At 43.0% G+C, this 21,847-nt stretch overlaps 1 protein-coding gene and 1 pseudogene across 1 annotated transcript; one reads left to right on the forward strand and one right to left on the reverse strand.

The window, feature by feature from the left end:
- Positions 1-7,930: 7,930 nt before the first annotated feature.
- On the forward strand, positions 7,931-10,051 carry LOC131999293 (olfactory receptor 10G2-like). The gene is made up of 2 exons (XM_059372080.1): positions 7,931-8,883; positions 9,814-10,051. The coding sequence occupies exons 1-2, from the start codon at positions 7,931-7,933 to the stop codon at positions 10,049-10,051; spliced, it is 1,191 nt and encodes a 396-aa protein (XP_059228063.1).
- A 4,524-nt stretch (positions 10,052-14,575) lies between these two features.
- On the reverse strand, positions 14,576-21,287 carry LOC131999294 (large ribosomal subunit protein uL23-like; annotated as a pseudogene).
- Between the last annotated feature and the right edge of the window lie 560 nt (positions 21,288-21,847).

The raw sequence follows: 21,847 nt of genomic DNA on the forward strand, positions 1-21,847 counted from the left end.
CATTTATACTTAGCTTTTTCCCCCATCTTCTATGGGTGATTATGTCCCTGCTCCCAAGTTCAAAGCCCTATACCTCATTTCTACCTTTCCTTATAAGCTCCTAAAATAAAATATGTGAAATAAAATTAAATAAATAAATGAAATGTTAGAATCATGTTAATTTCTCAGGAATGCACATAATAAAGATATCTTTACAAAATTAATCCAAATACTTTACACCTCATTTTGAAGCATTTTGATTTGGATTTCCAAAGTTCAGGGTCACCCTAAAAAGAATGAGTATCACCACAGTGGTCTCTCCTGTGCAAAGAACTTATCCCATATACAAACTCCATCTTGCAGCCTTAAATCTCCAAGATACAAATAGTCTGTTGCCAGGATTTCACTTTCAACAAACCAGAGAACAGAGAAATACTGAGATCCAGTCCCAGAACCCCTGCCATTTAATATTTAGTAAAAGTTCAAGATTAGAACTGAAATAGCTAACACTTAAATACAGCTTATTACTGCCAGCACTGTTCTGAGTTACATGTTATAGAGGTAGGTAGGCAGATAGATAGAGGCAGAGATATACATACATAGTTATAACACAAAAACCCATGAGGCAAAGTACTATTATTATTCTCATCTTATAGATGAGGAAACTAAAAGAGAGAGAAAGTGACTCTCTCAAAACCACACATCTAGAAAGAATCATATTCAAGTTCAGGCAGTCTTCTCCCCAAGTCCCCAGTCTTAAATCATAGTAGGCACAATCTCAGGAAATACAATTTCTCATGGCACAGTGGCCTCTGAATTTAGCTACAGCCAAGATGCCCCAGAGCTACCTGTCTGTCACAGCACGCAGGTCAGAAGCAGAGCATGACACCCACAGGGGCATCAGGAGGAGGTAACTGAATGCATCAGAGAGACTAAGGAATGAAGAAAAACCACCTCTTCTCCCCCAGCTATCTCCAACATGGTAAGACAGCACGAGGGCAGTGCCAGCAAAGCTGGTGGGACCCTGATGTGCAGTCCACCTGTGCAGTCCACCTGCTTCCCTCGCCATCACCTGGTGGGTTGCTCTACGCCTTGCCCCACAGAGCCCGCCAGAAGACACAGACCCTGACCAGGGCAGCACTCCCCGAAGCCCCGTCATTATTTTCAAGGAGGACACGGCCACTGCTGGAGGAGCTCCTTCGAGACAAAGAAGTGGTGGTGAAGTAGCAGCAGGGGTACGAGCAGCAGAGCAGCAGCCGCGGTGGGAGGGGATGTGGTGGTAACATGGGGACAATTAGCACTACGTCAGGAAAATATGTATCAAAAAAGACTTTCGTTACGAAGACCAGAAAATGCCATCATTTAACTGGAAAAAAACTATTTTGAAAACTGCCTGCAGTGTCTTCACAGTAACGTTTTCTACTGATGACTCCACAAGTTTTAGTCCAAGAGATTCTGTGAACACTGAACAATAATGGAATTAATTGTGTGTAAAGAACAGAGGTGACAATTGGGAAGAATAACAAAAACGGAAAGGCAGAAGTAGTCAGTTTCTCTGTAATAAAAGTTTCTCTTTCCCAGGGCATGAGAAAATGGAACAGGACTGCGATTAGAGGTGGGTTATGCACATTGCTGGGGGAAGAGGTCGGTAAGTAGATCTGGCGATTGTGATATTTGTGACAGTACAGAAAAGATGGGGAAGTTTTTCCACCGGCAATCAGATATTTTTGTTAAGTCTAAAGAAACAGAATATGTCCATCGGTACGTATGTATGAATCCAGCTAGAGAAAGAAATAGAAAGACAAAGAAAACTATCAACTTTAGTTGCTTCGCTTTCAAAGGTTAAAGTTAAAAGCAAGTGGTGAGTCTGCTGAAAATTTTAGGAAAAGGGGAAGGGGACTCAGTAGTATGTGAAAATCATTCAGTGGTTCCATTCATCTCAATGGCTCATTGTGGGAAACGATGGTGCCATACAAAGGAGCAGAGCCCTGCTCCAGGCAAACACTTGGATGAGCCCAGAAAACAGGATGCCAAGTGAAAGGAGCCAAACGTCCAGGGTTGACCTAATACCTTGTGATTCCGTGGATAGGAAAAGGCCAGATAGAATAGCCCGATCTAGAGGGACCAAGTGATTGGGTGGCTGGGGGACAGCTATGGGGACAGCTACAGGGGGAGGAGGAGCTGGATAGATGGGGAGAAGGGTGCTTCATTTTGAAGTGATGGAAATGTTCTGAAAATAGCAGTGACAGTTGCACAGCTTTGTGATTACACTGAAAGAAAGCCCACCAAATTCTAGACTTTCAAAAGGATGTGAATTATGGTTTGTGGGAAAAATAAAAATTAAAATTAAAAGCAAGGGGTGAGAATATTAACCTTTTCTTATGCATCCCTATATTGTTTGACTTGTAATTTTTTATGTAATCAAGTGGGAACTTGAAAGACAGGAAAGGAAAAGAAAGAAGAAAAACTAGGACAAAAGGAAGGAGAGAAGGAAGGAAAAGAGAGATGGAGGGAGGAAATTCTATTTCAAACTATTTCTCAGTTGTCACAAAAGAAAATTATCTCTTTTGGCACATGGTTTTCCCAAGCCATGGGGGGGATGCCCCCCATACAATATATTTACTAAAGAAATTGCCTCATGAACCTTCTATTTTTTATTCTATTTAAGTAGCTGACACAATACTTGGTGTTTTGTTTTTTTTTTGTTCAATGATTTTATTTATTTGACAGACAGAGGTCACAAGGAGGCAGAGAGGCAGGCGGAGGGGGGGCGGGGAGCAGGCTCCCGCGGAGCAGAGAGTTCGATGTGGGGCTTGATTCCAGGGTTCTGGGATCATGACCTCAGCTAAAGGCAGAGGCTTTAACCCACTGAGCCACCCAGGCGCCCCAATACTTGGTTTTAATAGAGATCGTACCATCATTTTGTGGCCAGATTGTAGCATTGCAACTTCACACACCTGCACTAAACATTTTCTTGCTTATTAATTTAGGATGAAAAAGAATCTTTTCTGTTTCTGTTCAGACCCATCATTTTACAGAGGAGGCTCCTGAAGCTTATATCCCACTCCAGGCTTCATTTTTTCACATTTAGCCAGTTCCCCAGTATTACTCAGATTAACATTAACTTTTGTAAATAAATACATAAGCACTCAAAGTTATTTGCACTGACATATGCTGCCTATACCTGCACATGTGTGTGAGAATCAATTTGGTATCAAATCAGCTCCTGGTGGGGCGCCCGGGTGGCTCAGTTTGTTAAGCATCGACTTCAGCTCAGTTCATGATCCCAGAATCCTGGGATCCAGCCCAGCATCTAGCTCCCTGCTCAGTGGGGAGTCTGCTTACCCCTCTCCTTCTGTCCCCGCCACCACTTGTTCTCTTTGTCTCTCTCTCTCTCTTTCAAATAAATAAATAAATAAATAAATAAATACAATAAATAAATAATAAATACAATCTCCTTTAAAAAATCAACTCCTGGGGGTGCCTGGGTGGCTCAGTGGGTTAAGGCTTCTGCCTTCGGCTCAGGTCGTGATGCTCTCTGCTCAGCAGGGAGCCTTCTTCCTCCTCTCTCTCTGCCTGCCTCTCTGCCTACTTGTGATCTCGGTCAAATAAATAAATAAAATCTTTTTTAAAAAATCAACTCCTGGTAGCTTTAAATCTGAGGTTAATAATGGAAAGCATGGCTTTTTTTCTTTGTCCACAGTATTTAATATGTGTGGCTGTTTCTCTTATTCATTAATTTAAAAGTGTTTACTGAGAAGGGGTGCCTGGGTGGCTCAGTGGGTTAAAGGGTCTGCCTTGGGCTCAGGTCATGATCCCAGGGTCCTGTAATGGAGCCCCACTTTGGGCTCTCTGCTCAGCATGAAGCCTGCTTCTCTTCCTCTCTCTCTCTGCCTGCTTCTCTGCCTATTTATGATCTCTGTCTGTCAAATAAAGAAATAAAATATTTTTAAAAAATAAAATAAAAAATAAAAATAAAAGCATTTACTGAGAACTTACAACATACCAGGCACTGTGCTAGTGTTGAGGATTGCACAGCGAGCAAAACTCTCTCTTGTCATGGAGCCTACATTCTAGTGAATGAAGACAAATGGTAAACAAGTAAGCAAAAATACAATAGGAACAGGGTGAGGGGATCAAGAGAGACTTCACTGATTAGATGATATCTGGACAGAAACCAAAAGGGGATAACATGAGTTCCCTGATGAATATTTGGGAATATTTGGGAAAGAGGTGATCAACTGAGACTTCATAACACCACTAAGAAATTGGAGGTCATCCAAAACTATACTGACAAGGTTACTCCCCACAGCTCCCTTTCTAGGGATCTATTAGAAACATTTCCTGCTCTCTCTCAAAATAACTTAATGAGGATTTAGGGAGGAAAGATGTCAATAGGGAAAATACCTTAGAGCAGGAATTCCCCTGAGGTTAGAATGTTTCTTTGTATCTCTTAACAGCATGGGTTGTTTTGTTTTGTTTTGTTTTTCCTTTTAATCAAAACTCCAGAGGCAACAGCTAATGAAAACCAATGTAAAAGATGGCTCAAGAGATACAGAATTCACACCAATCAAAGAGCCCTGAAAGGCAGATGCTCTCGGATTCTGAATACTTCCTTGATGGGCGAAACTCCTGGAAGAGTTCTAAAGCCTTTCCAGAACAGATGAGGATCCCTTTATCATAAGCTAGACTGACTCTCTGAAGGACATCTGTCTGTCTGCTGGAGTATTCCAGAAGCTCAAGGACAGCAGCCATCTTCCTCCACGACTTTGCAGCTCTGCCCATGTGAGTCCAAGCAGATGGGAAAACAGTCCAAAAACTAGCTCCAATGAAAATAAGGCCAACAACTAACTTTTGAACTTAAAGGTTTTCTGTCATTTCATCTAACTGTTAATTTCATTAGTCTCTTTCTTCATCTTCCTTAACTATTTCCCAAACTGCTGGAATTAAGTTCCTTTCTTCCAAAGTTAAGGAGTTTATTTGCCTGAAAATAAGACTCGAAAGAATTTTCACACAATTTTCCTTCCATTTTCTCTTTTTTAGGGTAGTGATATAGGGCACAGTTGGGAACTGCTAAAGTCACAGAGGTCATGTAGAAGATTCTTCCGTAGTTGTGCAAACATAGCCCGATTCATGTCCTTTCTTTTCTTCAGTGCAGAAGATGCTAAGTGACTTTCTTTAAAAGCAAGCTTGTCTTTTAAAAATCTTTGGGGGGAAAAGAACTTTGGCAGAATCTGTGTACTCCTGTGAGAGTAGATAAGACCACCCAGACTCTCTGCATTTTCCCTACTCTGCTCCAGCTCTCCCAGAACGTCTAACTGTGAATGAATATAAAGGAAGAAATATCTTCTTTCCAGAAACAGATTTGGGTTGGGTCTTGTCCCAAGGGTAAAGAGAGGTTCTTTGATCCTAACGGCTGATGATCCTAATACATCACTACTTTAGTACTGTCAAATTACTTTATGTGAATGGGGGGAGGCACAGAAGGAAAGGGAAGGAGAGAATCTCAAACAGACTCCCCACTGAGTGTACAGTCCAAAACAGGGCTCAATCTCAGGACCCTGAGGTCATGACTTGAGCTAAAATCAAGAGTCAGACCCTTGGGGAGCCTGGGTGGCTCAGTGGGTTAAAGCCTCTGCCTTTTGCTCCAGTCATGATCCCAGGGTCCTGGGATTGAGCCCCGTTGGGCTCTCTGCTCAGCAGGGAGCCTGCTTCCCCTGCCCCCACGCTCTGCCTGCCTCTCTGCCTACTTGTGATCTCTGTCAAATAAATAAATAAAATCTTAAAAAAAAAAAAAAGAGTCAGAACGTTAACGGCTTAACTGAGCCACTCAGGCGCCCCTGAATATAAGTTACTTTAAAAAATAACTGAGGGATGCCTGGATAGTTAAGTCGGTTAAGCCTTTGTCTTCAGCTGTTCATGATCCTAGGATCTGGATCGAGTCCTGCATGGGGCTCCCTGCTCAGTGGGGAGTCTGCTTCTCCCTCTGCCTGCTGCTTCCCCTGCTTATGCTCTCTCTCTCTGATGGATAAATTAAATCTTTAAAAAAAATAAAAAATAAAAAAAGTAAGACTGATGAATCACAGACCTCTACCCCTAAAGTAAATAATACATTATATGTTAATAATAAATAAATAAATAGATAGATAGATAGATAGATAGATAAATATTTAAAATAAAAATAAAAAATAACAGATAAAAATCTCTTGGGGTGCCTGGGTGGCTCAGAGGCTTTAACCTCTGCTTTCAGCTCAGGTCATGATCCCAGGGTCCTGGGATCAAGCCCTACATCAGGCTCTCTGCTCAGTGGGGAGCCTGCTTCCTCCTCTCTCTTTGCCGGCCTCTCTGCCTACTCTATCTCTGTCAAATAAATAAAATCTTTAATTAAAAAAAATGTCTCAGAAAAATTTTCTGATGGAGGTTAAAGTGTTAAACCTATTAATATTTACATATCATTTATAATTAATCTGTTACTATTTTAATTGCTTTCTGAAAATAGTCACTTAAATTACAAAGATACTATGGTTAAATGGCAGATGACTCCATCTCAAACCTGAGTGTGGGGAGAAAAATATCAAATACTCTATTCAACAAATACATGTTATCTCTCTATCTTCTCATCTGGACAAGAAACTTCAAATTCTCTCAATTCTCTCAAGGTGTTACGGTCAACTGTTATGTTATGGTCAACTGCTAGATATAGAGAGATAAATATATAGATAGATATCAAGTCCTGAATTAATCAATGCCATTAAAAATAAACAATAAAAGTTACTCTATACTCTCATACCAAAAAATCCAATCCCAAACCAATAGACCACATAAATCAACCAAAAAAACCTGAATAATATCCTGGAGCAATAAAAAACATGAGTGGCCCTACAAGTTTGTTATAATAAAGCTCAACCCATATACTGCACGAGAATGAGATGGTTGCTTGCCAGTCAGGAGGGCCCAAGAGTCAAACAAGATGAAGCCGCAGCGAAAGAAAGAGTGTCCGGTCAGTGGGTTTTGGCAACAGCCATTCTATTGGCCATTCAGAAAATAATGACCACATTTGCTGTGTTAAATGGGAGGACTGATGGGGAGACAAATAAGAAATTAGACAATAGTAATGGAATGTGACACGTGCTCTGAAAAGTGTAAGCATGGTCTTCAGGAATCAGGAAAGTCTTCTTGAAAAAGAGGACCTCCAAACTCAGTCCTGAAGGGAAAGTGCACATTACCCAGGTGAAGTGAGCAGAGAAGGTGCTGTGCACGCATAGGCTCAAGCTGGAGTAGGCCACTGTGAGAGCCCTGAGGAGTCCCGTGAACTGAACACTAAGAAGGAACTGAAAGGGGATTGACAGAGTGACAAATAAGGCCATATAATGAATATTTTTACAGGCTGTGGTAAGGAGATGGGACCTTAGCTGAGACATTGCAATGTTGGTAAGTGGAGGGAAAAGTCAATGTGGTAGTTGTGGGGTATAGATTCCATACTGTTCTTCCTCGACCTTGGCCCTCTTTAGTGAACTCCTTTTTTGGTTGGAATTATTGGTTCTTCTCTACTATCCATGTGTATCCTTGTGCCTTGATCTGCCAAATTCTGCTTCTTGGTATCTCCTAATAGATAAGAGTTTCCATTCATCTAGGAAAATAATCAGCCTCTAGACAGTTCCTCTTACCAAGTAAACCAAGATAGTTTTTAACAACACTGCCTGTTCTTAAAAAAAAAAGAAAGAAAGAAAAAAATTTTTAAAAATTAAGTTGTGACAGTATTCTGTTTATCTCATCACTGTTTATCTCAACAGTATTTCTGAGAAACAGTATTCTGTTTATCTCATCACTGTTTATCTCAACAGTATTCTGTTATCACATCACCATCAGACAAAAGCATTCTCTTGCCTCTTCCTTGTGTGTATTACCCTTGTCTGACTTCACCATTCATCTTAGCAGACTACAGAAAGACATGGGAGAGACCAAAAATACATCCCTGGGCACAGTGGTGACAGACTTCATTCTCCTGGGCTTACCTCATCCCCCAAGTCTGAGGACCCTCCTCTTCCTGGTCTTCATCATCATTTACGTCCTGACTCAGCTGGGGAACCTGCTCATTCTGCTCACCGTGTGGGCTGACCCAAAGCTCCATGCTCGTCCCATGTACATTCTTCTAGCCGTGCTCTCATTTCTGGACATGTGGCTCTCCTCAGTCATCGTCCCTCGGCTAATATTGGATTTTACTCCCGCCAGCAAGGCAATCCCCTTTGGGGGCTGTGTGGCTCAACTGTATTTCTTTCACTTCCTGGGCAGCACCCAGTGCTTCCTCTACACCTTGATGGCCTACGATAGGTACCTGGCAATATGCCAGCCCCTGCGCTACCCCGTGTTCATGAATGGGAGGTTATGCATCATCCTTGTGGCTGGAGCTTGGGTGGCTGGCTCCATCCATGGGTCTATCCAGGCTACGTTGACCTTCCGCCTGCCCTACTGTGGGCCCAACCAGGTGGATTACTTTATCTGTGACATCCCTGCGGTTTTGAGACTGGCCTGTGCTGACACAACCATCAATGAGCTCGTGACCTTTGTGGACATTAGAGTGGTGGCAGCCAGTTGCTTCATGTTAATTCTTCTCTCCTATGCCAACATAGTCCACGCCATCCTGAAGATTCGCACTGCCGATGGGCGGCGCCGAGCCTTCTCCACCTGTGGCTCCCACCTAACCGTGGTCACTGTCTACTATGTGCCCTGTATCTTCATCTACCTTAGGCCAGGCTCCAAGAGTCCCCTGGATGGAGCAGTGGCCGTGTTTTACACTGTTGTCACTCCGTTTCTGAACCCCCTCATCTATACCCTGAGGAACCAGGAAGTGAAGTCTGCTCTGAAGAGAATAACAGCAGGTCGAGGGGCCACCAGTGAAAATAAGTAACTACAGGCTCAGGGACTAGCTGCTTCATGGTTTCTAACATACGTCTCATTTTTAAGTACTCTACAACATGGGGCTTGAACTCACACGTGAACTCACAGAGATCAAGAGTCACATGCTCCAGTGACAGAGCCTACCAGGTGCCCCTCATATTATTTGTTTAGAAATATGGGCGCCTGGGTGGCTCAGTGGGTTAAGCCGCTGCCTTCGGCTCAGGTCATGATCTCAGGGTCCTGGGATCGAGTCCCGCATCTGGCTCTCTGCTCAGCAGGGAGCCTGCTTCCTTCTCTCTCTCTCTGCCTTCCTCTCTGCCTACTTGTGATCTCTGTCTGTCAAATAAATAAATAAAATCTTTAAAAAAAAAAGAAAGAAAGAAAGAAATGTATAGGATGTCTAGCTGGCTCAGTCAGTTAAGCATCTGCCTTAGTCTCAGGTCAAGATCCCAGGGTCCTGGGATGGAACCCAAGACCGTATAGGTTCCCTGCTCAGTGGAACCTGCCTCTCCCTCTCCCGCAGCCCCTGCCCCTCCCCTGCTCATTCTCTCTCTCTCAAATAAATAAATCTTTGGGGGGGGGGGAGAGGGGGCACCTGGGTGGCTCAGTGGGTTAAAACCTCTGCCTTCGACTCAGGTCATGATCTCAGGGTCCTGGGATCAAGCCCCGCATCGGGCTCTCTGCTCAGCCGGGAGCCTGCTTCCCCCTCTCTCTCTGCCTGACTCTCTGCGTACTTGTGATCTCACTCTCTCTTTCTGTCAAATAAATAAATAAAATATTTTTTAAAAAAAGAAAGAAAGAAACGAGTGTATAAAATGTTAGGGTCCGTGATCAAAGGAACGAGACTGATGCAAAGCCAAAGTCAAGCAAAGCTTTATTTTGCACCAAGCATCAGAAACCAACCAAACCGACTGGCAGGGGCCCTCTCTTACTAAGAGGTGACAACGGCGACCCCGACAAGGCCACTGCCAACAAGGCGGGACAAGGCCACTTGCCCACGAGGCCACTTGTGGTGGTGCCCGGCTCCGGGCAGCAAGGCTGCTGCATCGGCGCTGCTCCTAAAGACTATTACTCTGACTACCCCAACAGCTATCCCAACGGCTACTCTAACACCTATCCCAACAGCTACTATAACTCCTCCTACTACTCCCCCTTCCCCAGACTCACAGACTAACCTTTATAGAGGTGGTTGAGCCCGGCCCACACACAGGTGGCCAATGAGATTTCAACACACCACAGTAAATATATACGCACCCCACTGATTGGATGTCTCTATCCGGCCTGGCCTGCCCCTATATCTGGGGTTTGCAAGTATATTCCTCTGGCTAACCAGGCTCTCATACATGCCCTCACATTCCCCCCTTTTCCTTGGAAATTAGTCAAATCCTTGACTTTTCAGCCATTTCTATGTTCTCCTGTTGTAAGGGGTTATATTGAGCATGTAAGACTAACATTTTTATCACTCTAAATTTCTTTGGTACAAATGATATTAAGGCATTTATAATACAGGGGCCAAAAAGTAGCAGCAGTACACAGTCAGCTGTGAGTTCACCATTCAACACTTTGTATAACCTTTTCCATTTTTCCTAATTCCGTTCATCTAATTTCCCACCTATACTTTACATAAACAGGTAACAATAGGAGCAACAATAAACTCACAGTTTTTTTTAGTCTTAGCTTTAGTCCACAGTCAGCAGTCCGTCAGCTTCATCTTCCATCTCTGGGGGACATCCTCGTCCTAGGTTCATTTGACATGACCCACATGAATCTAGGCCCTAATGCCTTCTACTTTTACTGCCGTGGGGGTGGTCAGGATAACAGTAAATGGTCCCTTCAGCGAGGCTCCAAGTTTCCCATTTGTTAGTGACGTATCCAAACCAAGTCCCAGGGTTGGTAAGGATGTGGTTCCACCTCCTTCTTTGTCCCAGTGTGGGCAGTCCAGATTCCTGCGTGGGCTTTTTTTAAGACAGACTGTAATGCCTGCAGTGACTGGAGTACAGACTGATCAGTCATTTCTGCTAGGGCAACCTCTTATAGCCGAGGACAGAGGGGGGTGTGTCTCCCAAACATTATTTCAAACGGGGTCACTTTGTTTAAATCATGCCCTGAGGAGGGTGAAAGGAAGGAGATCCACCCATCCACCGCCAGTCTCCAGAATTAACTTTGTCAAGGTCTCCTTAAGAGTCCGGTTCACGGGGTGCCTGGGTGGCTCAGTGGGTTGGGCCGCTGCCTTCGGCTCGGGTCATGATCTCAGGGTCCTGGGATCGAGTCCCACATCGGGCTCTCTGCTCAGTGGGGAGCCTGCTTCCCTCTCGCTCTCTGCCTGCCTCTCTACCTACTTGTGATCTCTCTCTGTCAAATAAATAAATAAAATCTTAAAAAAAAAAAAGTCCGGTTCACTCTCTCTACTTGCCCGGAACTCTGGGGCCGGTAGGCACAATGTAATTTCCAATTAGTGCCCACAGACTTGGCCAATGCCTGTGAGACTGAACTCATAAATGCAGGGCCATTGTCTGACCCGATCGCGAGAGGCAGTCGAAACCTAGGAATTATTTCTTCTAGTAGCTTTTTGGCTACCACTCCTGCCATCTCATGTTTGGCAGAAAAAGCCTCTACCCAGCCTGGAAAGGTATCTACACAAACTAACATATAGTTGTGCCCATATTTTCCGGGTTTCATTTCTGTAAAATCTATTTCCCAATAAATTCCTGGTTCCTTACCTTTTTCTCTTTTCCCTCTTCCCATTTTAGCTCTTCCCACATTAACTGCCTGGCATTGAGCACATCTATTAACTACATCCTGAACCATACGCCCTCATTTAGAAACCTGGAACTGCTTGCCTATAAGCTCCTTGACTTTGCGTGTCCCCAAATGAGTACCTTGATGTATCTAGTCTACTAACTTTTTACCTAGTCTTCGAGGAAGAAATTATTTTTCCTGCTTTAGTCTTAGCCCAGTCACCTTCATAGTCCAATTTAACCCATTTCTTTAAATATTTTAAATCTTCTTCTGAATAGTTTGGTTTTTCTGGTAAGGCTGGAGCCAGGAGTGTAACTAGTTCTTGCACTGTTTCTCGGGCTGCTTGCTCTGTGGCTTGATCTGATAATTGGTTTCCTTTTGAAATCAGATCAGTCCCCTTTTGGTGTCCTGGGCAATGCACAACGGCCACTTTTTTGGGTCCCAAATAGCCTGGAGGAGAGACAATATTTCTTCTCTGTTTTTAATTCCTTTTCCTTCTGCTGTTAATAGGCCTCTTTCTTTATAAATAACCCCATGTATATGGAGAGTAGCAAAGGCATAACTGCTGTCCGTATAGATGTTGGCGGTTTTACCTTTGGCCATCTGCAGTGCCTTAGTGAATGCAATCAGTTCCGCTTTTTGTGCTGAAGTTCCATGTGGCAGAGCTGCTGTCCAGAGTTCCTGCTCAGGAGAAACCACCGCAGCCCCACATATCTCTTTCCATTATCATGTAGCTACTCCCATCTGTGAACAGAGTCATCTCTGCATCCAAGAGTGGAATGTCTCTGAGATCTGGCCTTATTCCTGCGACTTGGGTTAAGACCTCCCCACAGTCATGTGGGTGGTCAGCCAGCTCCTCTGGCAGCAGTGTGGCTGGCTTTAGCACCACTGGGGGCTGGAAGATCACTCTTGGTTCATTGAGGAGGAGATCCTGAAACCCCGTCACTCGGGCGTTCGTCATCCATCGGTCTGGTGGAGTCTGGAGAAGGCCCTCGATAGCGTGTGTGGTGGTTATGATGAGATTTTGACCTAAAGTCAATTTACCTGCATCCTTGACCAGGAGGGCCATGGCAGGGGCCACAGGGAGGCAAGGAGGAATCCAGCTGCTACTGGATCTAGTTTCTTGCTAAGATAGGCTACTGGCCTTTACCAAGGCCCCAGAATCTGAGTTAAAACTCCTTTGGCCACCCCTGCTTTTTCATCCACATCCACATCCACATCCCTTGGCAACATCCTGGAAGATGGGCTTGGCAACATCCTGGATGGCCAGTGCTGGGGCACTCAGTAAGGCTGTTTGTAATTCCCAAAATGCTCCTTCTGCCTCAGCTGTCCACTAATCTGTCCAAGCTGTCCATCATAGTCACCGTCAGGTGGATATCTTCAACCAGTTTATTAACTTCCTGCAAGTCCTGAACAGGTCGGTACTCCCCAGTCTCAGCCTTTTTGACAGGCAGCAAAGGTGTGTTCCATGGAGATTTGCAAGGAACTAGGATCCCATCTCCTCGGAGGCAGTTAATGTGTTTTCTGACCCCTTCCTTTGCTTCCTGGGGAAGGGGGTACTACCGAATGTGAACAGCTGTAGCCATCTCCTTTAATTGTACCACCACTGGAGGTTGTTCCCTGGCCAAGCCAGGGGGCTTCCCTTCTGCCAGTCCTGGGGAAATTCGTCCTGTAGGATTTGGAGAAGGCTCCCCCCATTTGTCTCCTCTGGTTTCGAGACTGGCTCATAAAGGAGGTATTCATCTACTGCTGCCATAAGCACTTGTACAGTGGGTTGTCTCAAGGTTACAGTCATGTCTCCTTCTGAGAACTAAATGTCAGCTCTTAACTTGTAGAGGAGATCTCTTCCCATCAAGTTATATGGGGCATTAGGGAGGACCAAAAATCGATGTTTAACTACTCCCAAGGCCAAATTTAAAGTCCTTTCTGTTGTCCATTTATGTCTCTCTGTGCCATTTGCTCCTTGTACCCAGAATTCCTCTCCAGATAGTTTTCCCATAGGTTTAAGTAATGATGAAATTTGGGCTCCTGTGTCCACCAAAAAATCAACTGATTTCCCCTCCTCTTCAAATTTTACCCAAGGTTCGGGGAGGGGCTCTGAACCATGGTCCCTTCAGTCTCTGGTGGTGAGCATTGCTGTCTTCCTTTTAGGGCACTCCCTGGCCCAATGTCCTTTTTCCTTACAGTAAGTGCACTGACTGAATCTAAGTCTTCCTGCCTGCCTTCTCTGTGCTTAGGCTTTTCCTTCCATTTATTATCCCCTACCTATCTCCTCCCCACATCATGCAATGCCAAAATATTAACCAGTTTTTTTGTCTGTTTTTCATCCTCTTGTGCATCCCTGTTGTTAAACACCTTTTCTGCTATTCCCACTAACTCAGTTAGATTCTTCCCTTCAAATCCTTTGATTTTCTGAAGTTTCCTATATCTGGGGCTGACTGACTGGCAAAGCAAGATCGTCTAAATGAGCTATCGTGCAACTTCTCTGAAGTTTACCTCAAGTTGTCTAGCCTAAGTAAACAAACATTTAAAGACAATCAAATCTAGAATTTAACATCCATAAAGGTATGTTATTAAAACATAATTTTTCTCTCTAAAATAACTCTCATTTTCAGAGATAGCCAAATCAGGACTAATTTATTTGAAAAACAAGTCCAGTTTTAACAAGCTTGGCCTAATTATTTACATAAGCTCAGCAAGAACAGTGAGGGATCATATAAATCTTTTAGAATCTGCTCTGCTGGAACTTCTCATAAGGAATCTCTAGGTTGAACTTATGATAGCCTCTCCAGGCCAGAAGCCAAGCTACATACTTGCCATCAGACATGCCTGCAATACCTGTCGATTTGGGCAAATTCCTCTTCCTGAGGCCCCCAAAGAATCCTGAGGTTCCTGCACCTGCCAGGAAGTAACATCCTTTACTCACCTGGTGAGTAACATCATTTTTTTTTTTAATCATGAAAAAACTGTATTTAGATTTAGCCAGCTGGACTCAGTTTAGATGATCCCAATTTTGTTGGCAACATCCAAAGCATCATAGTCAGGGGCCAGCCGAATGTATGCCTTCTTCTCTCCATCAGGCCTGATTAAGGTGTTGACCTTGGCTACATCAATGTCATAGAGCTTCTTCACAGCCTGTTTGATCTGGTGCTTATTGGCCTTGACATCCACAATGAACACAAGTGTGTTGTTGTCTTCTATTTTCTTCATGGCTTACTCAGTAGTCAGGGGGAACCTGATGATGGCATAGTGGTCAAGCTTGTTTCTCCTGGGGGCGCTCTTTCGAGGGTATTTGGGTTGCCTTTGGAGATGCAGAGTCTTGGGACGTCGGAACGTAGGTGATGTGCGGATCTTCTTTTTTTTGTGACTGTGGACGCCTTTCAGCACCGCTTTCTTGGCTTTCAAAGCCTTTGCTTTGGCTTCAGCTTTGGGAGGGGCAGGTGAGTAAAGGATGTTGGGATGCTGGGAACTCTAAGCAAGGTATCAGGCCAACAGTTCCAAAGGGCTTTATGGTTCCAGGTTTTATAAAGTCAACCTTAGTTCCTTTAAGCTGTATAGTCATATCTGAGTCTTTTCTAATATGACATTCCAGTCAAAGCCATGATAAAATAACCAGTGTTTCCAATGGTGTCCTGTTACAAGGAGAACAGATTCTTATTGAACTTATGCAAATGACTTATTGCCATGGAAGAAAGAATACTTGCTGAGACCTTTTGGTTTCAGAGGGTTCAGATAGAGAGAAAGAGTTGAATACCTTGATTTGTTTACAAATGACTACATTTTTATCTCTGTAAATTACAGATAACTTAAGAAAAAATTTTCCTAGTTTGGAAGAGTAAACATTAAAGAAACAATGTTTAAAATAAGACAAAACATCAAGAGATACAACATTACAATCTTTCAGTTCACCTAGTCCCATGTTAATAATTCTGGTTTATTCCAAATGCAGCTTTTACTTCTGTAAATTCTTACCCATTTCAGTTCCAGTATTTTAACATATCAAAGACCTGTATTTGTCCTGAAAGTCTCCCATATGAATTTTCTTTGAGTCGGAATTTATCTTACAAGAGAATTAAAACAATTACAAATGACAAAAACTCAAAATAGATATGGTAAAGAGCTGGTGAGATGAGAATTTACAATGGAACTGGCAAGAAAATCAGGTTACTTCTGTGACACGTAACATTTCCATAATCACAATATCAAGTGATGATCTAACAACATATTAAAACTTTAGGAAATGCATAGCATTTTCCCAAATGTAACCCAAGGTTTATCATTGGTTTAAATCTTGTCAACAATTGAAAACAACAATTAGAAAGTTTTAAAACACATGCCTAAATATAATTAGGGATGTTAAGCACCTGATAAAACAAAACATAGAAACTGAATTTTCTGGGCAGGCAAAGAGAAAACCATAACAGATCAATTAACTTAAGAAAACTTGGTCCTTTTAAACAGAGAGAAAACCAGCTTTTCTATACCAGTGTCTTTTTTTTTTTTTAAGTATGCAGATAATGACTTTACTAGGTTTCCCTCCCATCATGAATGATGTCGCAGACAAAAGGAAGTCTTTCTCCCTCTGCCCCTATCCCAGCTCATGTTCTCTGTCTCTCTCCCTGTCTCTATCTCAAATAAATATAATCTTTAAAAAAAATAAGAAAAATCTTTAAAATTTTTAAAAAGATGGACAATAACAAGTGTTGCTGAAGATGTGGAGAAATTGGAACCCTCATACATTGTCAGTGGGAATATGAAATGGTGCAGCGCCACTGAGAAGTCTGGCAGTTCCTCCAAATGTTCCACATAGAGCATATGACCCAGGAATTTCACTCCTACATACATTCCAAAAATAAAAAAATAATAAAACCATATGTGCACACAAAAACGTGTACACGATTGGTCACAGCAGCATTATTTAAACTGCCAAATAGTATAAAAACCAAACATCCAACTGATAAATGGATAAACAAAATATAGTATACCCATAAAAAATGGAATAGCAGTCAGCCACAAAACGGAAGGAAATTCTTTTTTTTTTCTCTCTTTTTAAAGCATTTCTTTTTTTTTTTTTAAAGATTTTTATTTATTCCACAGAGAGAGAGATCACAAGTAGGCAGAGAAGCAGGCAGAGAGAGGAGGAAGCAGGCAGAGAGAGGGGGAAGCAGGCTCCCCGCTGAGCAGAGAGCCAGACGTGGGGCTCGATCCCAGGACCCTGAGATAATGACCCGAGCTGAAGGCAGAGGCTTAAACCACTGAGCCACCCAGGTGCCCCAAGGAAGGAAATTCTGATCTGTACTACAACATGGGTGAAGTTTGAAAACATTATATTAACTAAAAGAAGCCAGACACAAAAGGTCACATATTACATGATCCATTTATATGAAGTGTTCATAATAGGCAAATCCATAGAGACAGAAAGCAGATTATGGTTACCAGAGGTTGGGATGTATTTTTTTTTAAGATTTTTTTGGACAAGATTTTATTTACTTATTTGACAGAGAAAGAGATCACAAGTAGGCAGAGAGGCAGGCAGAGGGGGGCGGTGGGGAAGCAGGCTCCCCGCGAGCAGAGAGCCTCATGGGGGGGCTCGATCCCAGGACCCTAAGACCATGACCTGAGCCAAAGTCAGAGACCTAACCCACTGAGCCACCCAGGGGTCCCTTTTTTAAAGATTTTATTTTTAGGTAATCTCTACACTCAACATGGGGTTCAAATTTACATCCCGGATATCAAGAATGGCATGCTGCACTGAATGAGCCAGCCAGATGCCCCAGGGTGAAATGTGTTTGAATTAACCTCAATAAAGCTATTATTTTGAAATTTTATTTAAATCAATGTTGAGGGGCGCCTTCGGCTCAGGTAATGAGTCAAGCTCTCTGCTCAGCAGGGAACTGGCTTCCCACTCTCTCTCTGCCTGCCTCTCTGCCTACTTGTGATCTATCTCTCTGTCAAATAAATAAATAAAATCTTTAAAATAAATAAATAGGGCACTTGGGTGGCTTAGTGGCTTAAAGCCTCTGCCTTCGGCTCAGGTCATGATCCCAGGGTCCTGGAATTGAGCCCCGCATCTGGCTCTCTGCTCAGCGGGGAGCCTGCTTCCTCCTCTCTCTCTGCCTGCCTCTCTGCCTACTTGTGATCTCTGTCAAATAAATAAATAAAATCTTTTAAAAATTAAAATTAAAATTAAATTAAATAAATAAATGTTCATAGAGAATTTCACTACACTCAAGATCAACGTATTAGGGGGGACAAATAAAGCTATACATTGATCCCTGGCATGAACACAGTTTTGTTTTTGAAATCTCTCTGACTAGGATTTTGAATCTTCACTGCTCATTTTGTCATGCAGATTCAGAATCATCTTCCCTCATGGATGGACTATGGAATCAAGACTTTTGAAGCTACTGCTGAGTCCAAGTTGACTCCAGGCTTTCCTTGATGTCATAAGTACACATTAAAATTCCTTGTGTGCACTGAATTCAGTCTCTTGAACAACAGCCGACCTTTGTGCAGCAATAGACAGATAGCCGAAGTGTCGGGGCTGCTGCCTCCTCACCTTACTTGACTTCATCTGAACAGCATGTTTGTGCATCTTTCCCATGTCTGGTAAATACTGGTAGAAGAGGGGGAACAAGTTGTTGGTGTCAGTGATGAGAAAATTGAAATAAACTTCATACAGCTGGGATAAAGATTAAAATAAACAAGCTGGAAGCAAAAGAAAAAGTTAAAGGCAATTTGTATTTCTTATCAACACTCTGGAAGAATTATTTTCTACTTACTGCATGTGAGTGGAATATAACACCTAGCTAGTAGATATAATACTGTCATCTTATGGCACCATAAAACAATGATATTTTACTTACATACTTATTCTCACATATACCCCCAAACAGTTAATAGTGTTTTTCCCTACCAAACCCATAGAAATTTAGGATCAAAAGAAAGCTTTATTTTTTTTTAAGATTCATTTATTTATTTGAGAGAGAGAGAGATAAGGCATGAGCAGGGGAGGTGGAGGGGAAGAGGGAGAGGGGAAGCCGACTTCCCGCTCAATGGGAAACCCAATCAATCCCGGGACCCTGAGATCCTGACCTGAACCAAAAGCAAGAGTCAGGGGGTTAACTAACTGAGACACCCAGGCTCCCCTAAAAGAAGGCTTTAAAAGCATCTAATCCTTTTCAATTATCTCCTCTTACAATTGGCATCATGTAAAACTTGGCTAGCAGCAAAATTCCTTATGAGGCTCTGTCCCTCTATTAGAAATTGGGTTTCTTTCCAAACATTGATCAAAATATGATTAACCATTACCAAATAAAGTCATGCTACTGTCCATCTAAATCTCTGCTGAATTGAGTGGTGAGGAGAGGCAGAAGGAGAAGAAAGCAAGAAGAGAAGCATTTTATTGCAAATACACCCCTGCAATTTGGAGCATCTGTCTTGGTGGCTCCCAATTTGGAGCTTGTATTTGAATCTCTGTGTGTTTTCTCTGCCTACAGATATGCAAAGCATCTGTCTCCCTGCTGGCACTGACCAGGGCCTCACAATGAGACTCAGGCCCTTTTGGCTTGCTGCCTCTACAGGCAAAGAGGTTCCTCCCACCACTACCTCAAGAAGAGTGAACAGCTGCTGAGCACTGAGATCTGAGCATACCTATGGGAGGGGGCTCACAGAAACAGAGGCAAGAGATAAGAAGGGTTCTGGGCAGAATATCAGTGTAGTCCACCGTGGTCCATCCCTCTTCCAACGGACTCTTTAAACAGATGCCAGAGTGGTCATCATCCTACAATTTCAACTTGACCATGACGTTCTCCTATTTGAAGCCATCAATGGCTTCCCAGCCCCTACAAAGGAAGGCCAGACAATTCCATCATGTAGGATCCCAACCATCTCCCACTTGAACTCTATTTACAGCCTGTGCTGCAGGTGTGCATCACTTTTCTTTCCCCACTCATGCCCGGCTGCTTCTGGTCTCCACCCTTTGCTCAAACTTCTTCCTTGGCTGAAACGTCCCTCTAATGCGTACTCCTCTTTCAAGGAGCAGCGTCAAGTGTTACCTGCCCAGTGAAACTCTCCTGGCCCCACTTGAACCATCCAGTAAACTTAAATACAACCTTTTGTGTGGTCTCACATTAACCTACAGTTGATATATCCTTCCCACCATAATATAAACTTCTTGAGGATGTAGTATGCCTAATCAGTTTTTTGCCCCAAATAAATATCTATGTATTTATTGTCACTGATCTTGAAAACCAAGATTTTACGGAATAGGAAGAGGAGCAGAAATTCTAATGCACCTAATTTAAGAAGTGAAGTTAAGATAATGAATGCTGGGTAATCATTAAGGGATTTTGGCTTGAAAGGAACTCGTCAGATACATTATACATAATATAAAATTCTATGTTTTATGAGGTAAAGCTGTGTTCTCCCAAAGGAGATACTAGTCATGCCAGAATGGAAAAGGAGAATAAACTTTGGATGAAAGAGATGCAAAGTCCTAACACCACCATCTGGGCTGTACTCAGAATGGGGAGAAAGGAAGTTTCTAGGAACAGTGTGGGACTGAGAGTGGAGACACTTCAAACTCAGTCGTGTTGGACGAGGGTTACACTTACATGCGTTCACCAAAAGAACTGGGGAGCTGTGGCAATGGCAGCCCAGGCTGTGGTGCCCGGCCATAAAGTTGAGAGGAGAAAGACTTCTTCTACACCTGCTTGCTAATAGGTGGTGTCCAAGTGGAGGGAACCTCCCCATGACACTGGAGCGGAGATGGCAAAAATCCTTCTCCACCCCAGCAGCACCATGTGGCTAAAGAACACAAGACTTTTTTTTTTTTTTAAAGATTTTATTTACTTATTTGAAAGAGAGAAAGAGCAAGTGAATACAAGCTGGGGAGAGAGGCAGAGGGATAGGGAGAAGTAGACTCCCCACTGATCAGGGAACCCAATGTGGGCTGCATCCCAGGATCCTAACACTTCAAAGAAAAGAATCACAGAAATTAGAGGTCACCCAATCAGATCATGTTGTTCTTCACAGTTCACTTTCTAAATGTAGAAGTGATTCCTGCTTGCTGTCAAAACAAAAAAATAAGGGGCACCTGGGTGGCTCAGTTGTTAAGCATCAGCCTTCGGCTCCGGTCATGATCCCAGGGTCCCTACATCTGGCTCCCTGCTCAGTGGGAAGCCTGCTTCTCCTTCTCCAGCTCCCCCTGCTTGTGTTCCCTCTCTTGCTGTGTCTTTCTCTGTTAAATTAATGAATAAAATCTTAAAAAAAAAAAGGGGGGGGGGGGAGGAAGAAAGGAAATATAACGCCTATCTTTAAAAATAATAATAATGAGGATCTTGGGGACTGTAGTTCTCACAGGGGAAATGACTCAGTGTAGAACTCCCAAGAGGTAAGTAGTTCTCTACAAATCTCTTGATAGTGTTTTAAAAAAAACGCAATCGAAGAAGATCTAGCTAATTGTGTAACTGATGCAAAATTCAAAGCACTTAAGAAGTATCAATCTAGAAAGAGCCTCCAAGGGCAGAGGATCTCATAGACTATTAGCATAGTCAATGTTTCTTTCCCCCTGGAAGATTTTAATTCCATTCCAAAGCAGAGACCTGGTTACCTATAACCACAAGCCCGGGGGATGCTCTGAAGAACACTTTCCTCATGTGCTCCGACATCGCGCCTGAGAAAAGCCAGCTTCTCCACCATTTGGCTGCTGTGTTCACGTGAGTCCAGCAAGGGAAGCAGTCCTAATAGGAGTCAATTCACAATAGGAGCAAAGACCAAATTTCCACAAATTAAAAGTTGTAACTTTGTCAAAAACTGTATGTAGTCTGTCTTTCCCCTCCTTCTTCCTTATTCACAAAGTTAATGTATTTAGCATATGAATTATGAATTAAATCAGACTTTCTCCAGATTTGGGAACTTTCTTCTCTGAATTGAGAAAAAGAGTTTTAAACATTTATCTTGTCTTTTTGTTTTGTATTTTGAGGGAGATAATAAGGCAATATAAATACTAGGTTCCTGGGTGGCTCAGTCCTTAAGCATCTGCCTTCAGCTCAGGTCATGACCCCGGGGTCCTGGGATCGAGCCCTGAATCCTGCTCCCTGCTCAGCGGGAAGCCTGCTTCTCCCTCTCCCACTCCCCCTGCTTGTGTTCCCTCTCTCACTGTGTCTCTCTCTGTCAAATAAATAAGAAAAATGTTTTTAAAAATACAATATAAATGCTGTAACAACAT

This window comes from Mustela nigripes, chromosome 13 (assembly GCF_022355385.1).
Source record: "Mustela nigripes isolate SB6536 chromosome 13, MUSNIG.SB6536, whole genome shotgun sequence".
Lineage (NCBI taxonomy): Eukaryota > Metazoa > Chordata > Mammalia > Carnivora > Mustelidae > Mustela > Mustela nigripes.

Excerpts from the sequence above, each read along its gene's own strand:
- LOC131999293 (XM_059372080.1), top strand. The coding sequence starts at position 7,931 with ATGGGAGAGACCAAAAATACATCCCTGGGCACAGTGGTGACAGACTTC. Across the intron at positions 8,884-9,813 it reads GGGGCCACCAGTGAAAATAA|AGGTGACAACGGCGACCCCG; the intron begins GTAACTACAGGC and ends TCTCTTACTAAG.